This window comes from Camelus dromedarius, chromosome 22 (assembly GCF_036321535.1).
Source record: "Camelus dromedarius isolate mCamDro1 chromosome 22, mCamDro1.pat, whole genome shotgun sequence".
Taxonomy (NCBI): Eukaryota; Metazoa; Chordata; class Mammalia; order Artiodactyla; family Camelidae; genus Camelus; species Camelus dromedarius.
The window spans coordinates 35750146-35777801 of NC_087457.1; the positions used below are offsets into that span (position 1 = coordinate 35750146).

The 27656-nt window shown below is 43.0% G+C and overlaps 1 protein-coding gene across 8 annotated transcripts in view; it reads right to left on the minus strand.

The window, feature by feature from the left end:
- FBXO25 (F-box protein 25) overlaps positions 1-27656 on the minus strand; it is a 30057-nt gene that overhangs the window by 1125 nt on the left and 1276 nt on the right. Inside the window, exons 2-11 of one of the 8 annotated variants that reach the window (XM_064477629.1) lie at positions 23400-23535; positions 23025-23162; positions 15829-15932; positions 11580-11629; positions 9112-9204; positions 7176-7269; positions 4986-5170; positions 3728-3910; positions 3216-3359; positions 169-195 (exon numbers count right to left, since the gene is read on the minus strand). In XM_064477629.1, coding sequence (XP_064333699.1) covers positions 169-195; positions 3216-3359; positions 3728-3910; positions 4986-5170; positions 7176-7269; positions 9112-9204; positions 11580-11629; positions 15829-15932; positions 23025-23158 — 1014 coding nt within the window. In that variant the 5' untranslated portion in view covers positions 23159-23162; positions 23400-23535. Of the gene's footprint in view, positions 1-168; positions 196-3215; positions 3360-3727; positions 3911-4985; positions 5171-7175; positions 7270-9111; positions 9205-11579; positions 11630-15828; positions 15933-23024; positions 23163-23394; positions 23536-27656 lie in introns of all 8 variants that reach the window. The other 7 variants (XM_031440405.2, XM_031440401.2, XM_064477631.1 and 4 more) reach the window with 7 other exon arrangements.

Sequence of the window (27656 nt, forward strand, 5' to 3'; positions counted from 1 at the left end):
GTGCCATCCGTCCACCTGAGCGAGGTTCTTACAGCCAGGTCCACCACCTCCCCCCAGCTGGGCCTCCGCCCCACAGGCCGGCCTACACGGCAGCTCATGGGAACCCTGTGGTGGCAAAGGGGACTGGCCTCCGGGGACAAGCACAGCACACGGCAAAGCAGGAGGTACCTCGAGTAATAAAGCAAGGCGGCGGTCCTTGGAGGCGTGGAGAAAGGGCCAGGAAGGAGTGCAGTGGGGGAGGAAAAAAGGGAAAACAGGGTCAGGAAGAGGCAGGCTGTTCTCAGGACTTCGGTTTGACAGCAGTATTTATGGAAGCATCTAGAATCATCAGGGAGTTAAGTCTGAGCAGTGAAAGTACCACGAAGGACATACAGGAGGCCGTCTGAGCACACGGATTCATGTCTCCGCTTCAGAGTCTCTGACGACAATGAGGCCACGGAGCTAAAGCGCCACCTGACTGTGCCCTGAAAACACGCAGCCTGGCCGCCGTCCCCACCTTCAGCTGACAATGAACGCGTCAGAGCACGCTTCCTGGAGGGTCACTCGCTCCCTCTTTAACATCTGAGGGTCAGCTCCGCCAGAGTGTGGGAAATGGACTCCACCTGAGCCTCGGGCCCGGCGGCCAGGCTCCCCTTTTGCTCGCCCGTTTGCAACACGAGATAGGCCCCTGCCTGCTGCTCTCACGTCACCCGTCCTGCTCAAGGTGAATGGACTAGCCACTCCATGGCCTCCCTCACCCTCGCCGCAGCCCCGTGTCCACACCTGATGTGTGCACACGCTTCTGGCAGTGGACATGCAGGGACAACAGGGACACCGGGTCCTGAGTCCTGGCCTTGAACTGGACTCATTCCACCAGCTTCCCACCACCCGACACCCAGTTTCAACTGGAGTTTCATCAAGTTGAGAAGCAGACACACTCGGCTGGAGGACGGGGGGAGGAAGGAGAACTTGGTGACCGTCCACGCTCGGCCTTCCACTAAGGCACCCAGCCTCCAACAGAGTGAAGCCTCAATAGACAAGACCTGGGGGCAGACAAGAGGCTGGGGGGCCACCTGTCAGAGGGTCCATGTGCCCAAGATGATGCGTTGGCCAGACCGCAGGCCCCACTGACACTCGAGGGGGTTGAAGTTGCTGGAGTCTCCCCATCAGGCCAAAGACGGAGAGAAACTCCAGCAGGTGCCACTCCCTGAGCACCTCCTCGAGAAGGGTCCACCCCACAGGAGGCCTGTGAGACCCAGGACAGCCCAGTGGCTGGTGTGCAGAGCAGAGGGGTTCCTCAGGCGCCAGCCTCGGAAGCAGGTTACGCCAGAGCTAGAGACGCATCTATTTCTGAACTTTCACACAGATTCAGAAATGGTGTTGGCTGTAACTGCGTCTCCTGGAGCAGCCTATGGAGAAAAAGTGCGACGTGACCAGGCAACCGGACCTAGCCAGTCCTGGGGGCCCATGGCTCGGGGAAGCCACGGCCCAGGTGATGAACATTTCAGAACTGAAAGACTGGTTTTAAATTTTCATAAATAGAAGAAACTGCAAGCAAATTCTTTTGGAAAGCTAAAACATACCCTCTCTATTTTTAACAACGCAGAACTTTCATGCTCCTCAACACCCCCACAGCACGGCCTCACACCAGCGACACAGAAACTAAGGAGAGTGTCTGCTCCCTCATTCACTGCTCAGGACACAGGGCTCCAACCCTCCCAAACACTGTACTTAGAAAAACATCTCACATGCCAGGCTGAAGACTTCTGTCCCAGGAGTAATGTTGTCCCCTGAAACACTGCTGCTCCTGGTATTTCTTTAGGACAGAACAGTCTGCTCAGGAGAAGAGCGGAAACCCTTGGGAGGAGCTTATTGATTCGGAGTGGGAACCAGGGCGCCTCATGTGCTCTGACTCATCCCTGAAGACGTCCTCACGGTTTCCATTAGCACCAGGGACCCCACACACTCGACCGCTGGCACCTGCCTGCGTGTGTGTTTCCGTCCCTGGACTGGGAGAAAGGGCACAAAATACGAGCTCTCCTCTGTGTGCTGTGGTCCCCACCAACTGACCGACTCCTGACGCCCCAGCCCGTCAGACGTTCCCCGAGTCCCTGCAGCACGTGCCTGGCACCCAGGCCAGGAGAAGCGGGAGCTGTCCCTGCTCCCGAGGAACAAAAACAAATACTGCAACCACAGACGGCATTTCCTCTTTTAGTTTCAAGAAAGAAGTCACACTAAAACATAAAACAATAAATCAGAACTAACATAACCTCCTGCTATTCGTACATGGAGGCATCAGGACGCTGCTCACCTTCTGCACGGTAAGTAAAGCTCTATTAAAACATGGACACTCTCACCCCTGGACCACAGGCCATAACTCAAAAAAAAGCCATACTACCATAAATATAATCCGAAATGAAAAAAAATGTAAAGAAGTCATTTCTTTTCCAGCAATTTACAGATAAATGAAAATCCAAAGAAATAAACAGCTGTGGTGCCGGCCAGGCAGGCTCAGGGCCCCACAGCCACCCTGCCAGTTTCACCATTTCCCCCACAAACTCAAGGCAAACCATGGAAGTGCACTCCAGGGCAAGACAGTGTTAACGTGCTGAGGAGACAGGTTCTACTAGGAGGAGGCGCAGAAGCTCCCCAACCTGAGACCTGTTTTCATCGGAGATGAGTCTGGACAGAAGAGTGAAGGGAACCAGGGCAGGGCTGGGGAGGCTGACGAATTCTGACATGGAGATGGCAGGGGACGCGCCTCTGCGGCTCAGTCCCTGCTGAGAACCGCACTTGCTAAATTTGGGTCCAATACACTAGAAGCCTGGATGCCTTTGTGGGCCTCACCTCTGCTCCAGGGATGGAGCTGGGGTCCTGACAGTGGAGGCTGAGGAGAGTGTGGACAACACCTGGTGGGTGCCTTCCCTGTTTCCAGAAGAGGATGGAACTGAGCGCTGCAGGGAGCCTGGAGCCACACCCTCGGGGACAGTCCCCAACACACTACCATCATCCAAGGGGACAGAGGTGGCCCCACATCCAGTTCCAACCACAAGCTGTGTGTTTTACCTCCGTGTTCGTGTTCCCCTGCCCCAGTAATTGGTGATACATCAGTAAATTTCTTATCACAAATACAACTTTCCTTTTTTTTTTTTTGCATTACACTGAAAATATAGACAAACAATTTGTTTCTCCAAATTTTAATCCTCAAAATCCAACAACATATTTAAAATTCTTACCTTCCAAAAGAGAATGCTGCAGTGCCGACAAAAATGTAATGTGTCTCCGTACTGCTCCTTAGTTGGGTAGTATTTCTGAAGTGCAAAATACATCAACTTCCATTCGATGTGACCTTTTTCTGAAAGGATCAAATGTCTACAAAACTAGACAAACAAAATCCTGTTCAGAATCAGCAGCTGATTCTCTATGTGCATAAGAATTTTCTGCATGAAACATGAAGTGCATGCCCCATCCCCAGTCCCATGGCTGGTACTGGTCCTGGAGGGCTGGGGGCAGCCCAGGGCAGCACCAGTGGGCCACACGCAGCCCCAGGAGAGGCATCATGGGGGAAGACAGGGGCCTGCCCTCGACAGAGTGAGAACTCACTCTCCTTCTGCTCTGTTCTGGGCTGTTTTTAGAATCATGGCTTTTCTGAACATGAAAAATAAGCCTGAGCACAGTGATTTTTGTCAATTCTGCTTCTTCCTGAGAAATACTATCCCTGAGCAGCTCGTCCCGGCCCCACACTCACCTGCTTCTCGGCGAAGTGGTATTGGCAGAGCTTCTTCCACAGCCGCCGGTCCTCACTGAGAACGGCCAGCGTTGGGGTCACCTGCCCCAGAGTGACGATGTCCCAGCCATCCGAGAGCCTGTACAGGATGTTGTTGAGCATGTGCACCGGGAGGTCGCTGAGTGTCAGGCCGCCACTCACATGCTGGGAGGGAACAAACACTCAGTCTGCGACAGCACCAGGCAGCCCCGTCAGGTCCCACGTCTTCCTCCTCCTCCCGCCTCGGGATGTGTGCGCCCACCTCCCCCCACTCCCGTCTGAATAACGCACAGCAGCTGGCCCCGCCGGGACCTTCCCTGACAAGCACCCCTCCTGACGTGGCATCACGACTTGCATCAGCCACATGGGTGGTGGCCATGTCTGTCCAGGCCTCGACAGACAGGCTCCCCGGGAACATGTCTTGCAGACGGATCTCCCAGGACAGGGATGACAGGAGGGCAGCGCTCTGGCCGACCTCACATTAGGGCCGCATAGACCTGACTGTCAGGTCACCCCTTAGAGCTGAACTAGGGATCCCTGCTCTTTGTAAATCCTTTATTTCAATGGCAAATACGTGGCCCAAAGCTAAGTCACCTTTGAAAACCACCACCTTCATGTGGAGCCTCGAGTGCAGTGACAAAGGGACCTTGGCCCGACCGAGGGTGCAATTTGTAGATGACTTACACTCTAGGCCACATATTCCATTTAACTCTTTCTCTTGTTCAGCACCAGAGATAAATGAAACACCTCTTAGTCAATGGTGTCAATGTTTTTCTTGTTGAAACTAGTTACCATAATAAACAGAAAACATGAAAGCAACTGGCGTGATCTGCAAGTCCCCTCTGAACGACACACACACACAACGTACAAGACGAGGTGGGAAACATGAACCCTCCAGAAGTACCAGCCAGATGAACGCAGTCACTGCAACACAACTGAGCCTTAACTTGTCAAACGTCATTCTGGCCTCAAACCCCTAACTTCCTGTGAAGGTAATGACTTCATCACCCACAGCATCTCTTCTAATTACCATCCCTGCTCTCTTCCCACTGATGACTGTAGGCCATGAAAGGACCTTCTGGTCTGAATTCATCTTACAACAGTTTAATGCACTCTTTTGAGATGTAAGGAAAAAATTCTTTCAAAAAGCTCTAACAGCTTTTCACACACACCGAGAAGCAGCAATGACCCTGATAACACAGCACAGAGTGTAACCACTTTCGGGCCAGAAGATTCACACCTTAGTCATCTGAAGATTCTGTAGCTGCTGCTGCCAGCTGAGAACAGTTTCTAGTCGGCAAATCCAAATGTTGATATTTCCCACCAGAACAGACTTCCCCACTCCTCTGATCAGAATGCAAAGGGTAGAGCTTAGGTCTTGGAGGAGATCTTTGATTAGGCGAGGGTTTTGGTGGTCACTGAGAACTGGGAGAAACAGAAACAGAACCACACACTGGTCACTATCGCTGCTCGAAGCGAGGTGCTTTTGTAACCCAAGGGTCCATCAACAGACAACACAAATAAACTGTGCTTTACACACAGTGGAGAATTACTCAGCCTTAAAAAGGAAGGAAGCTGATATGTGCTACCCCCAGGTGAACCCCGAAGACTTTATGTAAGTGAAATAACCAGTCACAAATGGATAACTATTGTTTGATGCTCCTTATGTGAGGTCCTTAGAACAGTCAAATTCATAGCGACAGAAAGCAGGCGGAGGTGCCGGGGCTGGAGGACGGGTGGGGAATCAGTGTTTAACAGAGACAGAGTGTCAGTTTTGCAAGATGAAGAGTTGTGGAGATGGTGGTGGAGACAGCTGCACAACAGTGTGAATGTATTTTATTGCACTGAACTGTATACTTAAAAATAGTTAAGATGGTAAATTTTATGTATATTTTACCAAAATAAAAATGACATAATTTCACTGTAACCCTACAGTGGCATCATTTTTGAGGTATCACAAATATGATGAGATTAAAAAAACTTTAAAATATTGTCTGCTAGTCTTTTTGGTTGACTCTACGGTTTTACCTTTGAAACTGTCAGTAGTCTCTGTTTTCTTTGGTACGTGTCATGAAGGATTGGTATTTGTTAGTTTTTGTTTTTTGTTTTTTCTGGTAGTCTCATGATTTTGTGCTTAATTCTGTAATACCTTTAAAATATATTTAAAATTTTTTTTATTGAAGTGTAGTTGATTTACAATGTTAGTTTCAGGTGTACAGCAAAGTGATTCAGTTATACATATACATACGTATATATATTTTTCCAGATTCTTTTCCATTATATGTTATTGTAAGAAACTGAGCGCAGTTTCCTGTGCTATACAGTAAGTCCTGGTTTATCTATTTTTCATACGGTAATGTGTAAACCCTGTTAACCCTCAACCCCTAATTTATCCCTCTCCCCCTTTCACCTTTGGTAACCATAGTTCATTTTCTGTGTCTGTGAATCTGTGTTTGGTTTGTAAACAGAATTTGTATTGTAAAATTTATTTTTTGAGTGAACTTAATCAGAAATCTAGTTTTAATTTTATTTGTAATTTTTTTTTAATATTACTGTACTTTTTTTCATTTTTCAGTTTTATTAGGTAAAATTGTTAAAATCTGACAGCACATATACAATACATGGCATGTAAATACATATATACAATACACTGCACATCATTTTTTTAGTTTACATATATGTTCTGTTCATTGTTTCTAAGAACAGTTTAGAGCTTAAGCTTTTTAAACTTACATAGTTATCAAAGGAATAAAGTGAAGCACAAAAGAAGAATCAACAGAATGCAGTAATCCAATCATAAAGGACCTTCAGATGTGCTTACATGTATTCAAGAAATCAATCATCTAAGGTATAAATAGTAGTTCATTTGTCTTTTTTTTTTTTTTAAGATACCACATATGAGTGATATCATTGAGCATTTTTCTTTCTCTTTCGCTTACATCACTCAGAATGACCATCTCCAGGTCCCTCCATGTTGCTGCAAATGGCGTTACTGTTTTTCTGGCTGAGTAGTGTTCCATTGTAAAGAATTGATATTTAAAACAGCATAATATGCATAAACTCAGTTTCATTTATTATGGCCACTAACAAACCAAGACAAACATGAAATTAAAAAGAGAATTACAGGCGCACTTGCGCCTAAGCAACAAAGTCACGACTTGCTAATAATTATGGGAACACTACATAGTGAAGGCGGACTGTGACTGTTAACCAGGGACAGTAAGGTGTCTTCTTAAAGCTCAGGGACTAGTTACCCTTTGTCATTGTAATACACCCCTGTGTGCGCAAAAGCACCTTGGAAGGAAACAGCAGTGACACTAGCACAGTATTTGACACCATAACACTGGGTAAAATGATAGAAAGATCCAATCTCCTTGCACCAAATTCCTAACTAAGATTTAGATGATTAAAAGTATCAGTCACCACTTACCCTTCTGAACGATTTTGTCCAGAATGTGGAAGTAATTTTTCTGGGCCACACCACTCAGCGAGGTCAGCTGGGACTTGGCGATCAGCTGCAGCAGCTGGAGAGAGAGTCAGGGTGAGGTCCCCTCAGCAGGGATGCAGGCCCGGCCCCTCCCCCGGGACAGACGCGTGTCTGCACTCCATCTGCAGGAGGTGACCGGGAAGGTGGTCCTGCATGGGCTCCAGGTCTGCCCAGCCCCACGGCTGCGCCATCTCCTGTGAAGACCAGTCACAAGCTGGCCACATACCCGACCATCCTCACAACTGGGTCCCCCCACCAGTCCTCAGACCCCCTCTTCCTGCCTGCCATCCCGTCCTGGGTCCTGGGCCTGCCCTCGGGCCCCTCTCAGCCCAGCTTCTCCTGCGGGGGGCGGGGGCTTCGCAGCCTTGTCCCCTCTGGCCTCTCATCTGAGATGCACAGACCTGCCCTTGGCCCTAGTGTGATGTCCACCCTGACACCTGTCTGGTCTGCATGCCGTCCTGCCTCCTGGGCTCCTCACCTCCCAGTGGTGTGCTGCTCTCAAAGCTGGTCACGTTCCTTCTTTGTTAACCTGCTCTGAGTGAGGCAGGGTCCCTGGTGGGGAAGGGGCTCCTCAGCCGGAGCACTGTCCCCTCTCCTCTGCTGCTGCAGGGAAGCTCAGTGGTATGACTCTCAGGTGACCACACACCCGTTAAGTTTCCAACAGATTTTGCTTTATATGTCTCTGGCCTCCTTTCAGTGAGATATAGAAAGCAAAATCTGTTGGAAACTTAATGAAAATTTGTTAGAAACAAATATCGTAGAGATTTTACATACCTCTTCAAATCTGACAACTAAAAACAAGGAAGGAGGTGGAAGAACTATATGACCACCAAACCTTGTTCTACAAAAAGAAAACATTACATCCCTAAAATAGAGACTCTGCAACTTTCTTATGTGTCAACAGACACACCTTCCCTCTACTCAATCTCGATATTTCCACAAAGTGGAGTTGAATCCCGGTTCCACTATGGAGAGAAGAGGTAACTGGCAGAAACCCCGTCTGGTGAGAACTCAGGGTGAGAACACAGAAACCCACGATGGGACTCGGCCTCAACACAGCCCCAGCCTGGCGAGGCTGCCGGGGAGCCCACGGCCCCAAAGGAGCCCCAGGTGCTGGTCACGTCAGTCCCCTGGCAAACTCTGGGGCCAAATCAAACAGGAATAATCCACTCAAGCTTAAAGTCACTTAACTCCCCAACTTCTTATCCTTCTGGTAACACTTCCAAATGCCTAGGAGCCATTACAAGGAAAATCCTCCCAAAGTCTCATAGCACCATTAAAAACCTCAAATTAACAGCTTCCTGACCATCACTTACTCTGCCCACAGGAATAGGAAGGTGAGAAAGTCACAGGGTGATTCATCTTTGTGCAAATAAGAGTAAACCACACGTGGAATATATGGTAAGACCCTTTCTTTCCTGGATGTAGGCTAGGAATTAAAATCTCTTCTAAAACATGTCATTAACACAGTGAAGCTTCTGTGGAGTTCTATTTTGTATGAATTTCCTTTTTTCTCTTAGCCCACTGTTCCTCTGCTAAGGAGGGCTCATACTCTGTGAAGAACAAAGCAGAAAATGCACATGTAACAACCGGGTAATGAATCCCAGGAAAAACTCCGATCTCCTCTCTATCTCTGAAGGTTCCAGGTTGCACGTGGGGCTCAGTGAAACCTCAGGAGGAAAGCGTGGGGAGGTGCCCCAGCACCCGCCGAGAAGCCTCAGGACCACGCTTCCTCCAGACACGCTCCCTGGGGGTTTCCTACCCGCGAACAAGCACAACCTTACTCAGCTGCCAAAAGCATCTTAAATATTTTACACTCAGCCTCCAAAACCCAGCCACTCAAAAGCATCACCAAGTGGCTTTGAAATAAAACACTCACTCTGACCACATAATTGAACCTTCGGGTGTCCTGGATCGCACTGGAGAAGTCTAAGCGATTAAAGGCTTCCCCCAAGGTACAATAGCCGTGTCTCTGGAAAAAACAGATACACAATACTTAAAATTCGCTGAATGAGTCAATGAGTCAAAATGAACTAACAGTTAATGTCAACCAGTCTGTATGATTTTTTTTTTAATTTTGGCAAAGGATGTTAGTTTTTTATTTATTCCATATTTAGATGAGAGTAAAAATAAAGCAATACTAAATTTAAGTCATTTATGTATAATCCGGATCCCATGCACTGGCATTTTTACACCACTGTTGATATAACGACAAAAATAGTTATTAAATGTCTTGTTGATTTGTTTTGTTGGGATGTGTGTGGGGGAAGGTGACATTAACCCTAAAATCATAGAATAACTGGATGTGTTCTGGCTGTACAACTACAAATACATACTCAAAGGCATGGCTATTGTGAAGAAGCACCTGCTACGGACAGACATGTGGACACGTTCAAGTCCTCTGCAGGGAGTCACATGTGCCCGCAGGCCCAGCCTGGCCTGGCCCAGCCCGGCCCAGCCCAGCCTCACAGGATCAGGGTCAAGGGGCAGCTGAGCGGGTGGGGTTGGGGGGAGGTTCTGAAAACCAGCATTTGGGTGGAGAGGGCTGGGGCGATGGAAGTAGTGGTGGTCAGTGTCCAGGCTGGGAACCCAAAACCTGAGAAGCCAGTAATTAGGCCCACAGGTCCAAGAGGCAAAGGCCACAAGGGTGACATGAGTAACTGTCTTTCAGGACCAGAAGCACTGCCGTTCTATTTCAGATGTTCTCCCTCAACGATATGTCCTATACTCTACTGATTGGTACAGATGTGTACCTCAGGTTGCAGGAGACATTTTAAACCCTATCTTCTGTATCTGAAATACTCAGAACACAGATATTCACCTCAGAGTTGTCGGGACAGAGAGTGGGGAACAGTCACAGAAAACACGAGACAGATTTGCCTCACATTTCAAATTGACACAGGAGGGGGTCCAGAGGGCGGCTGGAGCAGGAGCACCGTAGTCTCAGACTAAGATGGCTGATCTGGTTCTGCACCCAGATCCCAACAATAGTCCCAATGTGCCACAAGTCAACAACGTACATTTATTTAAAACATTCAATATGTGTGTTAACTGAATACCTACTCTGTGCAAAATATCTTCCTGTGAGCTGTGAAGGAAGTAATTAGACACAGATCATAATCTGAAATCAGTCCCAGCTGATAATTCTTCTCTTCTCAGTGAACAGAATTCTAAATGCTAGTGTAACAGATTCCTTCCAGGCAGCCACCATCTCACCACAGCCTCTTCTTAGGGGGAACTTAAAATTGCACATTTGAGCCACATGACAGCATCCACCTCAGGGGCTGTCCCATCTGGGGTTGGCCACGGGAACAAAGCAGTAGACAGCTGGCCTGCAGCAACTGAGAAGACTAAAGGCATAAGGTGGTGGTGAGAGTGGGGGAACCCCTTCCTGCGCCTGCCTGTGCCCCATCCCCAGGATCCAAAAAACACCCCTGCACACTCGCAGGAAGGTGCCCTTCTGTTTCCTGAGCCAGCCTCACCTGGATCTCCGTCCTTTGGTCAGTGTGGTAATTCCCACAGTAAAGTATCTAACAGTCTTTCCTAAGTTCAGATTAGGTTAGATTCCACCCAATACCTTCCAACGGTGCCCTGGAGTGTATCTTAAGGATCGGAGTGGTTTCACATTCATTTAACAGTATTAACCATCACCAAAGAGGTCAAATAAATTCTGTCTCGAATCTAGCCCTCAAGCTTCTAGAAAGCTGGGCTGGTTTCAAAACACACATCATTAACACTTCTGGAACACGTTAACTTATGCTAAAGTAATATATGCCCCCTAAATTATTTTCCCCAATTGCTGCAAAATAAGGCAAATGTTTTTCTCAGACTACAGAAGGAAACAAGCCTCCCCAGATACCAAGCAGAGAAAAAAGAAACATGCAGAGTTGAGGTGAACAGACTGTTTGCAAAAGAAGGTAGGGGTAGGGCTCAAACTGCTCTCTGCAGATTCCAGTTTAATTACTAACTCACCTTAGCTAATGTACAAAATAAATGAGGGGTCTACAAATGTCCTCACCCTCTCAAAACACAGGAGAGCCAGGACACATCCCCATCAGTCCCAGAGGCTCACTATGAACAGCTTGGGGGGGACAGTGGGAGAAAACATCAAAGTACCTGGGGATCCACACTTGTTCTGAAATAGCCCTCTGCTGATTTAGATTTGTACCAGGGGCCCTGACATACACTATGCACACACACAAATCACTGTCTTAAAGACACTCACATGCTTTCACCTGCCAGAATGTGAATAGAGATTCAATACTGCAAAAGAAATAATTTAATGTGACATCACATATTCAAGAAAAATAATACAAAATATACTCTTATTTATAACAGAATACTTACTTCTCTTGTGCTTTCTTTATGGACATAGATCCATTTTTCACGATAAAAACCTAGAATAAAAATTAACTTTATTTTAAAAATCTGTTAAATCATTACAAAATGAAGAGTTTAAAGAACTTCAGTAGCTGCACATGCTAAAAAAATTATCTGACATTGTATGGATAAGAGATGTCTTTACTTGGCTAAATGTAAACAGAACTGCTTTGTTTCCTAACAGAACAGCATCTTTTTAAAGGTGCTGAAACATTTTTACATGAGAAATGATACGACAGAACCAAGTCTTAGTAACTCAGAAGAAAAGAGTGAACTGTGACTACAGTCCTATCAAAACATATGTAGCTATAAACATGCATTTTGTATACACCCTAATAAAATTTCCTCCTTTATTGCCTGTCCATGGTATTCCATTTAAATACATTTTTCCATGTTACTCAAATCCCAAAGCTTCCACAACCACACAAAATCTATGGGATGCAGCAAAAGCAGTCCTAAGAGGGAAGTTCATAGCGATACAGGCCTCCCTCAAAAAAGAACAATCTTAAATAAACAATCTAACCTACCAGCTAAAAGAATGAGAAAAAGAAAAGCAAGCAAAACCAGAAGTCAGCAGAAGGAAGGAAATAATAAAGATCAGGGAGGAAATAAATAAAATAGAGATTAAAAAACAATAGAAAAAAATCAATCAAACCAAGAGCTGGTTTTTTGAAAGAGTAAACAAAATCGACAAACCTCTGGCCAACCTCACCAAGAAGAGAAAAGAGAGAGCACAAATAAGCAACATAAGAAAGGAAAATGGAGAAATTACAACCAATACCACAGAAATACAAAACAGCATATGAGGATACTATGAACAACTATATGGAAGCAAAATGGACAACCTAGAAGAAATGGACACGTTTCTGGAAACATACAGTCCACCAAGACTGAATCAAGAAGAAACTGACAACTTGGACAAACCGATCACTAGAAATGAAATAGAATTAGCAATAAAAAACTTCCCTGTGAACAAAAGTCCAGGACCGCATGGCTTCACTGGGGAATTCTATCAAACATACAAAGAACTCATACCGATCATTCTCAAACTCTTTCAGAAGACCAAAAAGGAGGAGTACTCCCAAACTCATTCTATGTAGTCACCATCATCCTGATACCAAACCCAGAAAAAGACACTCCCCCCAAAATGGAAATTACAGGCCAATATCACTGATGAACATAGATGCCAAAATCCTCAACAAAATATTAACAAACAGAATCCAGTAGCACATAAAAAAGATCATACACCATGATCAATTTGGGTTCATCCCAGGGACACAGGGGTGGTCCAACACACACAAATCAATCAATGTGATACATGACATCAACAAGAGAAAAGGACAAAAATCACATGATCATCTCAATAGATGCACAAAAAACACTGGATAAAATTCAACACCCATTTATGATAAAAAACTTTACCAAAGTGGGTATAAAGGGAACATATCTCAACATAATAAAAGCCAAATATGACAAACCTACAGCCAGCATAGTACTCAACAGTGAAAAGCTGAAAGCCTTCCCACTAAAATCTGGGACAAGACAAAGTTGTCCACTCTCACCACTCCTATTCAACAGAGTCTTGAAAGTCCTAGCCTCAGTAATCAGGGAAGAAAAAGAAATAAAGGGGATCCAAATTGGGAAAAAAGAGGTAAAACTGTCACTATATGCAGATGACATGATACTATATATAGGAAACCCCAAAACCTCCACACAAATACTAACTAGAGCTAATAAAAGAATTTGGCATGGTGGCAGGATACAAGATTAATGTACAAAAATCAGTTGCGTTTCTTTACACTAACAATGAATCAACAGGAAAAGAAAGTACAGAAACAATCCCTTTTAAAATTGCACCCAAAGTAGTAGGAATAAATCTAACATAGGAGGTGAAAGACTTACACACGGACAACTACAAAACATTGATTAAGGAAATTAAAGAAGACTTTAAAAAACGGAAAGATATCCCATGTTCCTGGATTGGAAGAATTAATACTGTTAAAATGCCCATACTACCCAAGGCAATCAACAGATTTAATGCAATCTCTATCAAATTACCCAGGACATTTTTCACAGAATTAGAACAAATAATCCTAAAATTTGTATGGAATCATAAAAGACCCAGAATTGCCAAAGCAATATGAAAGAAAAAGGATGAAGCTGGAGGAATAACCCTCCTAGACTTCAGACAATACTACAGAGCTACAGTAATCAAAACAGTGTGGTATAGGCATTAAAAACAGACACATGGATCAATGGAACAGAAGACAGAGCCCAGAAATAAAGCCACAGACCTATGGTTAACTAATCTTTGACAAGGGAAGCAAGGATATACAATGGAGAAAAGACAATCTCTTCAGCAAGTCGTGTTGGGAAAACTGGACAGCAGCATGTAAATCAATGAAGCTAGAACACTCCCTTACACCATACACAAAAATAAACTCAAAATGGCTTAAAAACTTAAATATAAGACAAGTCACAATAAATCTCCTAGAAGAAAACATAGGCAAAACATTATCTCACATACATCTCAGCAATGTTCTCCTAGGGCAGTCTACCTAAGCAAATGAAATAAAAGCAAAAATAGACAAATGGGACCTAATTAAACTTACAAGCTTTTGCACAGCAAAGGAAACCATAAGCAAAACAGAACAACCACCTACAGAAAGGGAGAAAATATTTGCAAAAGATGAGACTGACAGGGGCTTGATTTCCAGAATATACAAACAGCTCATACAACTTAATAAGAAAAATACAAACAACCCAATCTAAAAATGGGCTGAAGGCCTAAACAAGCAACTCTCCAATGAAGACACACGAATGGCCAACAGGCACATGAAAAAGTGCTCAATATCACTAATTATCAGAGAAATGTGAATCAAAACTACAATGAGGTATCACCTCACACCAGCCAGAATGGCCATCATTCAAAAGTCCACAAACAATAAATGCTGGAGAGGGTGTGGAGAAAAGGGAACCCTCCTACACCATTGGTGGGAATGCAATGTGGTGCAGCCATTGTGGAAAACAGTATGGAGATTCCTCAAAAGAATAAAAATAGACTTACCATATGATCCAGCAATCCCACTTTCAAGCATATATTCAAAGGGAACCTTAATCCAAAGACACCTGCACCCCAATGTTCACAGCAGCACTATTTACACTACCTTAGACATGGGAACAACCTAAATGTCCATTGACAGATGACTGGATAAAGAAGTTGTGGTATATTTATGCAACGGAATACTACTCAGCCATAAAAAATAATAAAATAATGCCATTTGCAGCAACATGGATGGCCCTGGAGAATGTCATTCTAAGTGAAGTAAGCCAGAAGGAGAAAGACAAATACCATATGATATCACTCATATGTGGAATCTAATTTAAAAAAAAGACAAATGAACATATATAAAACAGAAACAGACTCACAGACATAGAAAACAAACTATGGTTATCAGGGGCAAGGGGGTGGGAAGGGATAAATTGGGAGTTCGAGATTTGCAGATACTGAGTGATATATACAAAATAGATAAACAAGTTTATACTGTATAGCACAGGGTACTATATGTGATATCTTGTAGTAGCTCATGGTGAAAAAGAATATGAAAGTGAATATATGTATATTCATGTATGACAGAAGCAATGTGCTGTACACCAGAAATTGACACAACCTTGCAAACTGACTATACTTCAATTAACAAAAAAACCCCCAAAGCTTTGAAGACTGTGACTCCATCCCCCATGGGACCCTCCAAGGCCCACGATGGAATTCACTAACATGTTCCCAGTAGCACAGGGCCTTTCGGAGCCCCTGTTCCCCACCCCCGGACCCATCCTGCACAGCTTCCAGTGCTGACCACCTCCACCTGCTGCTCCAAATCAGCAGCATCTCCTGCACCAAAGTCCAAAGTCAAGACACCTCAGGTTCCACATCACAGCTTTGGGGCAAACTGACCGGAATTCAGGATGGCTATTCCACATTCAGACACAGAGGCTGTTTTATGGGTTTTGCTGTCTTTTGTTTTGCTGCTGCAAATCTTACTATTTACTCAACTAAATGGCTGAGCTGTGAAAGCCTGACCACTAAGCCAGCGGGAAGCAATGGACATGGTGCTGCTACTCACATACCTGCATCAGCACTGATGTCAAAGCACTCCAGGCACCAGCATCCTTAACAAGTGAAATATCATAAAATTATTAATGAAGATGATCTTACATTGAGTATTTGTGTCATTTCTAAAATGGTCCTTTTTCCTTTTTTTGGATGCATATCCATGCTCTTCATTATTGAATATTTCTTCATCTTCACTATTTAAGATACTGAAAAAAAGATACATCTTATTAAAATATTTTGACAAGGATTTCATTTGTCACCAAAAATTAAAAATAACACCTGGTTTGTAATTCAGGAGACCAAAATGAAAATCATGTTAAATTCTGAAAGCAACCAGTTAATTTTCAAAGAAACAAATCACAGGTTTGAAATTATAAGGCTACCATTCAATTTTTTGTTGTTGTTGCTTTGTTTTAAAAAACCTGAGATTTACCCTGGTTCTTTTCAGAATGTGATATCTAGAAGTGATGAATATGGTTTAGAATCTCATAAGGACTTAGACAATACTCAACCAAGACAGTTTCAGACTGTAAAACTATAAATAAAATCTGAATTAAAACATTTTTTCCACTTGAATACATCCAATTTTAAGCTTTCCCATTTTCTGCATGAAATAAGAAATTAAAATCATATGATAACTAAACAGCTTGAACACATTTTCTTTAAAAAAAATTCTTTCTTGTAGTTAAAAAAAAAAAAAAAAGACTATGCAAAAAGCAGCCCGCCCCCTCAAAATTGAAGATGCACACGATTTTTATTTTCAGCACACTGATAACTGAGCTGTTTCTGGTCTGACAGCAAGGAGGGCGGTCTGTGGGGCTGAGCTGGCTAGCAGAGGCCCAGGGACTGAGGCTCAAAACCACAGGAGTAACACTGCTTATTTCCCCATCACTACTCAGCCAAGAAAACTGTACACAAGGAGTTCCAGTCAAGATGGAGGAGTGGTAGGACCACAAGCTTGCCTCTCCTCGTGACTACAACAAAACCACAACTGAATGCTAAACAACCATCGAAAAACAGACTGGAACCTAGCAAAAAAGATCTTTTGCAACTGGAAACATAAAGAGGGAACCACAGCAGGACTGTAGGAGGGGTGTGCTCACGATATAACTGGGCCCCATACCCCCCAGGTGGGCGACTCATAAGTTGAAGAATAGTTAAGCTGCCGAGGCCCTCCCACAGGAGTGAGAGCTCTAAGCCCCACGTCAGGATCCCCAGCTTGGGTCCCAGCATTGGGAAGAGAAGGAGACCCAAGGACATCTGGTTTTGAAGGCTGGGGGGCTTGGCTCTGGGAGCCCCATGGGACTGGGGAAAACAGAGACTCCATTCACTTGAGAAGTGTACATGGAAACTCATGTGCACCAGGTCCAAGGACAGAGGCAGTGATTTCATAGGAACCTGGGCCAGACCTGCCTGCTGGATTTGGAGGGTCTCCTGGGGACGTGGAAGACGGCTGCAGCTCACTCAGGGGACATAAAAGCTAGTGGCGGACATTCCAGGACTGTTAATCTACATGAGCTTTCCTGGAGGCTGACATCTTGATTGGATCATTAGCACCAAGACCCAGCCCCACCCAGCAGCCTGTAGGACAGCCTAAGGTCAAACAACGTACAGGGTGGGAACACAGCCCCACCCATCAGCAGACTTCCTAAGTCACAAAGGCCTCTAGACACAGCCCTACCCGCTAGAGGTCCAGGACCAAGCTTCACCCAGCAGTGGGCAGGCACTGGCTCCTCCTGCCAGGAAACCTGCATAAGCCTCCAGTCCAGCCTCATCCACCAGGGGCAGAGTCCAGAAATAATAAAACAATAATCCCAAAGCCTGTGGAAGGAACCCACAAACATGTAGAAAGACAGATGATATGAAGTGGCAGAGGAATATCTGCCAGGCCAAGGTACAAGCTAAAATCCCAGAAGAAGAAATAAGTGATGAGGAGACAGGCGATTTATCTGAGAAACAGTTTAAAGTAGATGGCCAAGATGTTCAGAGAATGCAAGAGGAATATAGATGCACAGAGTGAAGTTTTTAGCAAAGAGTTGGAAAATATAAAGAATACCTAAACAGAGTTGAAGAATAAAATCACTGAAATGAATAACACACTAGAAGGAACCAAGAATAGACTAAATGAGGCAGAAGAACAGATCACTGAGCTAGAAGGCAGATTAGTGGAAATCACTACTTCAGAACAGAAAACAGAAAAAAGAATAAAAAGAAATGAGGATAGTCTAAGAGCACTCTGGGACAACATGAAACACTCTAATATTCATATTACAGGGGTCCCAGAAGAGAAGAGAGAGACAGAGGACCTGAGAAAATTTGGGGGGACATTAATAACCAAAAACTTCCCCAATTTGGGAAAGGGAACAGTCACCCAAGTCCTGGAAACACAGAAAGTACCACACAGAATCAACCCAAAGAGGAACACACCAAGGCACATAGTCATTCAAACTGACAACAATTAAGGATAAGGAGAAAATATTAAAACTAGCAAGAGAAAAGGAACAAATAACATACACGGGAACTCCCATAAGGTTATCAGCTGATTTTTCAGCAGAAACTTTATAGGCCAGAAGGGAGTGGCATGATATATTTAAAGTGATGCAAGGGGGAAACTTACAACCAAGAATAGTCTACCCGGCAAGGCTCTCATTCAGACTTGATGGAGAAATCAAGCTTCACATATAAGCAAAAGCTAAAAGAACTCAGCACGACCAAACCAGCTTTACAACAAATGTTGAAGGACTTTCTCTAGTTATCAAACCACAAGAAAAGAGTAGAAAAAGAAGAGAGAGAGAGAGAAAAAAAGAGACCTACAAAAGGTTGTTTTGGCTATTCAGGGTATTTTTGTGGTTCCTTATAAATTTTGGAATTGTTTGTTTTAGTTCTGCGAAGAATGTCACGAGTATTTTGAGGGGGGTTATGTTGGAGCTGTGGATTGCTCTGTGTAGTGTGGCCATTTTGATAGTGCTGATTCTTCTAAGCCAAGAGCACAAGAAATCTTTCCATTTCTTTGTGTCATTTCAGTTTTCAGAGTATAGGTAACCTCCTTAGTTAAGTTTATTTCTAGGTATTTTGTTATTTTTGATGTACTGGAAATGTCTTTGCTGGTAATAAAATTCCGGTTTTTGAAGTGGGAAAAAAAAAAAAGTGAATGAAGGGCTGCAAACGGCAAAATAGCCTTCTTTTTTTATGGATGAGTTGTATTCCATTACACACACACACTGCATCTCCATCATCTATTCAACTATTGATGTGCACTTAGGATGCTTCCGTATCTTGGCAATCATAAATAATGTTGCTGTTAATACCAGGGTGTATGTATCTTTTGGAGTTAATTCTTATTTTGTGCTTGGCTTTATTCCTTTGATAACTATGTAAGTTTAAAAAGCTAAAGCTCTAAATTTTCTTAGAAACAATGAACAGTACATGTATGTAAATTTAAAAAAATTTGTGCAGTGGAAAAAAAAAATCTATCAAGCCATGAAAGACATGGAAGAAACTCAAAAGACATATTACTAAATGAAAGAAGCCAGTCTGAAAAGGCTACAAACTGTACAATTCCAACCAAACGACATTGTGGAAAAGGCACAGCCATAGAAATAAAGACTGTGGTTTCCAGGGGTTTGGGCAGAAGGAAGGAGGGAGGAATGAATAGATGGAGCACAAGGGATTTTTAGGGCAATGAAATTATTCTGTATGATATTACAGTGGCTACATGTCATTGTGCATTTGTCAAAACCCATACAATGTACACCATCAAGAGTGAACCCTAATGTAAACTGTGGACTTCGGTTGATCATAAAGTGCCCATGTTGGTTCATTAATTGTACCAAATATGCCACACTGATGAAGGATGTTGGGGGTAGGGGAGTATATATGTATGGGTGGGGAGGGCTATGTGCCAACTCTGTGCTTTCTGCTCAGTTCTGTTGTGAACCTGAGACTGCTCTAAAAGAATAAAGTCTATTTAAAAAGAAAAAAAAGAGGCCAATGCAAAGGGGAAAAAGACCACCAGAGTTAATTCATAAAAATATTTAAGAATGTCCTGGTCACTCTCAGTGAATATAAGAAGAGAGAACTGTGAAATAAAATTTATATTTTATGGCAAGACAAGAAAATTTAAACAACAAAGTTTCTCTGCCCTTTGGCCTCCTTTCTGCTCACGCTGTACATTGTGCATCATACATTGACCAAGCCTTCCCCATCAGCAGAAATTTCCACTCAACCATAAGAAGCAACATTCTCATAAGACAACTCCTTAAAGATAACATTCCTTCTTGATAAGGGGTCACGTGGTGCTTAGGTCTGGGTTATGCAAACTGTCAATACACCATTCGATGCCTGTCTCAGAAAAGGTTATGTAACTGTGTCTTGACTTCTGAAGGGCAGAACAGTTCTCAGAGTTTTCTGAGATACTCTTCCTTGGTTGTAATCCTCAAATTTGGCTTGAATAAAATTTTCCATTTCTTTCTTTAAAAAAAAAAGGAAGAAAATTATACACAAGCTCCTTCCACTAACCAGTACTCACTTTTAACAAAAACAGCTGAATTTGCCAAATGAATCCATTTATCACTGTCAGAATAGACTTAAACAACACTGGCAATAGTCGTAAATTATCAAGACAGGCAAAAGTGCATTTAAAAAGACAAACAAGTTACCATTCAGTGGCAGGCGTTAAATATACCAATTCACAGAAACTGGCTGATCCTGGTTGTAGCTCATATTTAATCTCACACTAGTTCACTGCCATTGATTCAAATACGAATGTAGATGCTTTCAAATCTGAATAGCTTTTCTAACTACAATCACAAACACATCAAAGAAAAGCAGAAAACCACTGTTTCCAGAAACAGTGTCAAAGAAATGAAGCCAGGTGCCAGGAGCGGAGAGCTGACCCTTCTGTCACAGGAGACGAGGGGCCCTGGGGAAATCCCTGAAGGGCCGGCCCGCCAGCCTCTCTTGTCTGAAGAGGGAGACAGACCGGGAGACAGATGTACATGAAGGGACCGTGGAGCATCTCCACGTTTAAAACATGCCTGTGAAGAGACTCTTGCACCCTTCACGTGGGAGGGGCGGCTTCACAAGGATCTCAGCAGCAAGGATGTTTTTTAAGTTGTAGACATCTTTTAAATGGATAAACTTTAGAACTTTTAAGAGAGGTTTCTATCTGCTTATCATTAACCTCCACAGTTTCACGGGTGTTGCCTGAAAGAGCAGAGTAATCAGTACTCAGAGTGGGGGCGGGCGGGCAGCCCCCAAACTGGCCGCGCTGAAGTGAGAGCCATTCCCTCTGAACTTCGTCCTAAAATGTGGCGAGAAGTAAGCAGGAGGGTATTTAAAGGTCTTCTATTTTCATGCCCATTCAGAAAAAAGAAAATTAACAAACTTACTTAGAGTCCCAATTGCCTAAATGATTTTTACTACAATGATTTTTCCAATTTTAGAAAACCCAGCCTCTAAATCAACAGGAACAGGAGTGCTCTGTTTCCTAAAAACATCCGGGGGGAAGATAAGGTCTCATTTTACATAGTGATTTAAAATGGTGGTAACATAAAATTTTACCTTCTTTCTCAAATTCTAGTTTTGTTTCTAAAGTAAAATTGCTTTTTCTTCTGGGGGAAAAATATCAGATGTTTGCCTCAGTTTCAGGCCATCCCTGACCCCACCCCACAGGTATGGATGTGTGGTCTGGTAGCAGTGGGCAAGAGGAGCAGAAAGACAAGAAAACAGGCAGAGCGTGAAAGAAAGGCAGCGGGATGGGGGAAGGAAGGGTGCTGACTATCTCTCCGCTCACTTGTTGACAGTGCGTGTCCACAGTGCTGTCACAGAGCCTTCTGTCTTAGGAAGGACCCCCTGCACTGAGAAGCTCCCATTGGCACTACTTACTACTGCAAAGGAGTCTGGAATGAGTCTGAATGCAAGTGGGTACGTAGGAGTGTTTTCGGGGAAGGGGCTCAGGGAGACGGGAGGCCACGAAGCTGATCAAGCAAACATGTCCTGCTTGTATTCTCTAATTCTGTGTGTGGAGACACTCCCAGTAATGTGGGATGAGGGGAAAAAGGATACGTGAGGAAAAAACAAAGACCTGCAAATTCCTTAGTGCAGATGTTGCAGTTAACACTCTCTCTCATGCGTTACAGCTTTTTTTAAAACCAACACTCTGTAACCTATTTATCCTACAGAAGTGACTTGAGGAGTCTCCACACTGAATCATGGACATTGGGACACCTAACATTTCCATATACACTTAACCAACTCTAAATTTTTAAAATTTGCTATAAAAATTGTAACACAAAAATAACCTTGAAAATTCTTAACTGTGTAATACTAATTACCTAATACTAACAGTATATGTAATTATCAACTCTATATAAATTTTACAGCCATCAACATTAAATAAAATTCAAAATGACAGAAACGCCTCAACAGAAATTCAACATATATTACCTGTTATCTTTGCTATAATCTGAAATGTAAGATTAAATACTGCCAAAACCAATCTCTAGTCTGAAGAAGTAAATTCCTGTCAGAAAAACAGATGACCTGTCAGTTCAAAATCCACAACGGATAATTATGCAAATGTGAGAAAAAAATGAGCAGTAAAATCTATGAGGAGACCTATGACCCTGTGGAGGAAGAGGGCCCAAGCCTCCCCACACTCACGCACACCAGGCCGCACGCCTGCTTCCGCGCCCACAGTCTGACTTCCACCTGGACCACGGCCACCAGGGGAAGGACAACCCCGGCCTCCCTGGCAGCTGGTGCTCCAGCCAGCGAGTTGTGGGGGACGTGCCACCTGTGGTACAAGCACCCTCGGCCACCTCTACTCCAGCGGGTGGGGTGCAGATGCACCGGGCCAACGCCACCCTGCACGGAGCAGACGAGGCCGACTCTGGGCAGCAGAGTGAGAAGATGTCACCGTCTGAACAAAGTCGCTACACAGCCTGGGCCTCTGAGAGAGAACATCTCATGGGCCTCCGATGCAGGCTGCCACAATCGTGTCTTTTAACTTCCTCAGCTCTAATGGGAGGTTAATAATAATAATACTCATCTCTCAGATTATCATAAGGATTAAATGTTTTAAACAGAAAGAAGAAAGTAGTATCTCTGGGTGGGTCCTAGGCATCTACGAGGCTCAGTCTTCAGCTGAATGACGTGCTTCCTCCCTCACACCAGCCCTGCGTGGGGGCGACTCCCAGCCACAGTGCTGTCCTGGGGCTTCACAGAGACACGAGAAACAAACAAAATCCATAAATGTTCAGCAGGAAGTGACACAGCTTTGCTGAGCTGCAACTCACATGCTGTGACTGATGTTACACTGGTTATTCTCCCTTTCAAGTTCCTGACTCCAGGGCTCACATCTTTTCCAGCCATCTTCTGTTTTAATCCAACTCCATCCAGGAGATCTCCAGTCCTGACCCAAAAATGGCATGGTTCTATTAAAAAAACGGTTAATTTATGTTAAAAATGTTATGTGTAATTAGTAAAAGTTTCTTTCCATTTATAACATTTATTCATTAATTTCTTTAATGACTTTTTTGCCTAGAGTATTTGATTTTTTATTTAAGTATAGGTGATGCACAGTATTACATAAGTCACAGATGTACAAAACTATGCACAATTTTTAAAGGTTATTTATTCATTAATTTTAATGAATGAAGTTCTTACTTAACATTTAAATGTCTGCACACGCCTTCAGTGCTAGGCAGGCACCAGTGATGGGACAGTGGTGGTCACACAGCTGCACTAGAACCGGGAGATGGACAAGCACTGCTGATGTTAGCCCAAAGCTGCGTATCTCACTCACACCTGACAGAGAAGAGTGTGGACAGGGAGTGAGGAAAAAAAGGGAATATTAGACCAAACAGAGAAAACTTGCCAGAAATCAGACGCAACACCACATGAAACATTCCTGCTCAGCGACGCCGAAGCTGACAACGTGAGGGGGAGTGGCTGCCAGCGAGGATGGAGAGCAAGTGAGGGGCAGTTAAGTCAAAAGAGCTGGACTTTACTCCGAGGACACTAAGCAGCCAAGGAAGGGGCTTTCCTCAGGGAGGGAGGGTTTGACCAGGTCTGACGGTCACAAAGAACTCAGGGTGACGCTGCCTCCCGGCCATCGCCCGCTGTCTCCACAGTAACAAGTGCTGTGCAAACAGCGCCTGTCTGCAGCCTGCCTTCCTCCAGGAAGTGCAATACCCACCCACCTGCACCGAGGCCAGGTACCCCAGAGCGGCCCAGCAATCACCGAACGGTTCACCCAAACGCACAGAGAGACCCACGGCTGGGAGAGGGGTGAGGCTGCACAGCAAGCAGGAAAACCATCCGCATTGAGTCAGTAAAGGCATGGGGGTGGGCAGACTGGGAGAAGGCAGCCAGGCAGCGGTGCTCAGGGCCCTGACATTTAAAGGGCAGCAGGTGAAGATGAGCTGAGAAAGGCACCGAAAAGCAAGAGCCACGAGAAGAATGTTTTTAGGAAAGAAATGATCAACTGAAGAAACTTACAAAGAAGCCAGTATGGTAAGAATTAGAAAGCATACATTGACTTTAGCTACAAAAAGGTAGTTGATAACAGAAACAGTTTCAATAGAGTGATGTGTTATATAAACCTCATGTCCTAGGTAGATTTGAGACATTTCATCAGTTTGGAAAAATATGCCACAGAGTACAGGACAGATGAAAGTGTTTAAATACCATCTCCCAACTATATTTACCATTACAAAAAACAGGTTACTAAATAGGCATTTATACTGGCTTAAGAAAGACAAAAAAATTTCAGAAGAAAATAATAAGTCTTCAACAATACTCCTGGGTCCACCTACAAGCACCCAATTACTGAACTGGAGTATGAAACGGATGAAGTACATGACGAAGTAATCCAAGAGGATCTCAAAACCTCACTAAACTAATCAGGAATCAGAACACAACTTTTCCAGTCACATACTGTTTAACTTAGATTCCTGCTTTAGAGGACAATCAAAATAATTCCTTAAATCTCATCACTACTTTGATAAGCCTCATCTTACAGACTTGTTTCACAACTACTGATCACCCTAAAATGTAAAAGCCACCACCATGTCCAGTCAATCAGATTATTTAAAATCGTCTCCAACAGCATGTGTCTGATATTTTGATTTTCATGAAGCTTCAGACACAGGCCAGAGAACACTCTTACAGAAGAAGGCAAGTACCATGATGAAGCAGATGATAATGGCAAATTCAGTCTCATAAAATACATACAAGACAACAATGTCTGTTAGGACCATCTCCAACAATTCCCAAAGTATCCCTGGTATCACATTTAAACTGTGTTTAAAAAAAAAAAAAATCAAGTGGCAACCATGCAGAATGCTGCTAATAGGCCAGATATAGGATTACTTCAATGACAAACACTTAAACACAGACTAAATTTGTTATTACACTGTATGTCCCTTCCCTCAGAGTATACCATCTAGCTGATGAACTACAAAAACAACAGCAAAACAAATGAAACCCCAACCCCACAAATACGTAAAAATATATATATATATATATATATATATAAAAATATGTGCACATGAAAGTAATCAAAAGGTACAAACTTAGTTATAAAATAAGTACTACTGATGTATCGTACATGATAGAGATAATTAACACTGCTGTATGAGTTACATCTTTAAATTGTTAAAAGAGTACATCCTGAGAGTTCTCATTGCAAGGGAAAAATACTTTTTTTCTATCTTTTTCTAACGTTGTATCTGTATGAGATAATAGATGTTCACTAAACTTACCGTGGTAATCATTTCATGATGTATAAGCCAAATCAGTATGTTGTACACCTTAAACTTAGACAGTGCTATATGTCAATTACATCTCAGTAAAACTGGTTGGGGGAGGAGAGATTACGTAGAAAACTGTGCTTTGAAGAATTCCTTGTAATAAGAACAAATTTTAATGATTATAAATAATTAAAATATCCAAAAGAGGCTTTGTTAAATACATTCGTTATTACATTGGGGTAGTAAATGGCTCTTAACAATCAATAATTGTATGGATATTTATTAACACGAAAAGATTTTCAGGATATATTAAGTGAAAGCAACAAGTTTTAGGAAAATATATGTGATACTTCTATGTATTTCTAAATGTGGGCACAAACTTATACATGTGCATTGGAAAAATCTAAAAGCAGATATAGCAAAATGTAAACAGTGAATATCTCTGCATATTTGAATTCCAAGTGAGTTTACATTATTTTTTCTTTGGGACATTTTTAATATTTCTTTTATTAGATAAACATTCATTACCCATGTGATAATTTTTATAGAACACAACTGATCTGAAAGGCAGAAATGGTGATGTTAATTTGTATTCTTTCGTGCAGCTAAAGAATTTTCCCCAGTATTTGTTTCATTTTTTTCCTTTTGTGATTTGTATGCTCATAGGTTTTACAAATTTATTATTTTAGTTTTCTTCTAGGATAATTTAGAAGTCTTCATATATTTAAATTAACATACTTGGTTTACCATTTAAAATACATGTGTAAATATGCATACTTACAATCTTGTAACGTGAGTACCAAATGAACGGTAAAGAGAATAACAAATTCAGAGTAAAAAGCAAATCACCTGGGAAACCTCTGAAGAGGAACTAGGACATGAGCTTGGCCCTAAAGCATGGTTAGCTCTTAAGTGAACAGAAAGGAAAGGAAAAAATACCAATCAAAGAAACAGTGGATGAAAAACTGAAGATGGGAAGACATGTAATATGTCTGAGAATAAGCAGAAAGGCTGGCTGAGGCAGAGAAATGTACAGACCAGCAGATGGAAAGGGGACCAGGAGAACGCTGACTGTCAATGGTATTTGGGCTTTATTCTCCAAATAATTAAAAGCTTTTGCGCAATCTAGCACCATGAGCAGTTGATTTGAGAACGGTCTGCAGGAGAGAATGAATGGGAGAATGGGGCAGAAAGAACGACTAACTAGGCAACAGAAACTTCGAGCCTACACCTCAGCCAACGTTAAGTACTTTTAAGACTTGACGCACAAACACCGCACTTACCTATTTAGACCCTACGCCCACTCACCACTTAATACACTTCTATTCAGGCCTCACAGGCAATCAACATTTACACTAACTTCCTACTGTGAAGTTAAGAGTCAGCCTGGTGTTTCCAGTGAGATAAGATTCTTTTTTACAACTACCAAAACTCTACAGATAACTCACGTTGACTCAAATATAGCTGGCCAGAACTTTTCACCTGCTAAGCGTTTGCATTTCCACAGGTTGAAGGAGTGAAAAGCAGCTAAGCAGACTGTGGAAATAAAAAAACAGTACATTTCCAAGAGTTTATTTTCAACACAGAGAAAAAGAAACTCTTGACATGAAAGAATCAGAACTAACCAAGAAACGTCTTTCCTTCAGCAAGCATGCTTTTTGTTAACTAGTGAGACCAGCAGACACTTGCTACATTAGTATGGGTCAGGCATCACCCTCGACAGTTTACCTCTATTATCTCATTTAGCACTCACACTACCCTACAAGGCAGGAAATATTACAATCCCCATTTTACAAGTTCAATTCTCCATTTTATAGATGAAAAAGAAGGCAAAAGGTTTGGTGGAGCTGGCATTTACACTCATGGAATCTCACTCCACAATCCATGTTCTATCACTCTCTTTTTATAACAGCAATTTCTGAACACCCTATAAAAACAGATATCATAAAATTGCAGGGTTTTATTTTCTTTTACATTTTTTACCTTATCTGACCTACATCACCAGGTGTGATCTAAAGTAATGGTCAATTTACATATAAACACACTAAGGCAAGGAAAACATACGACAGGAAATATAAATAATAAATTTGAAAAGGCTACATGTATTTTGCTATTTATTTTTAAGTTACATGAAAAGGAAGTGGTGTAATCAGTACTTACTGCAGTTATCAAGTT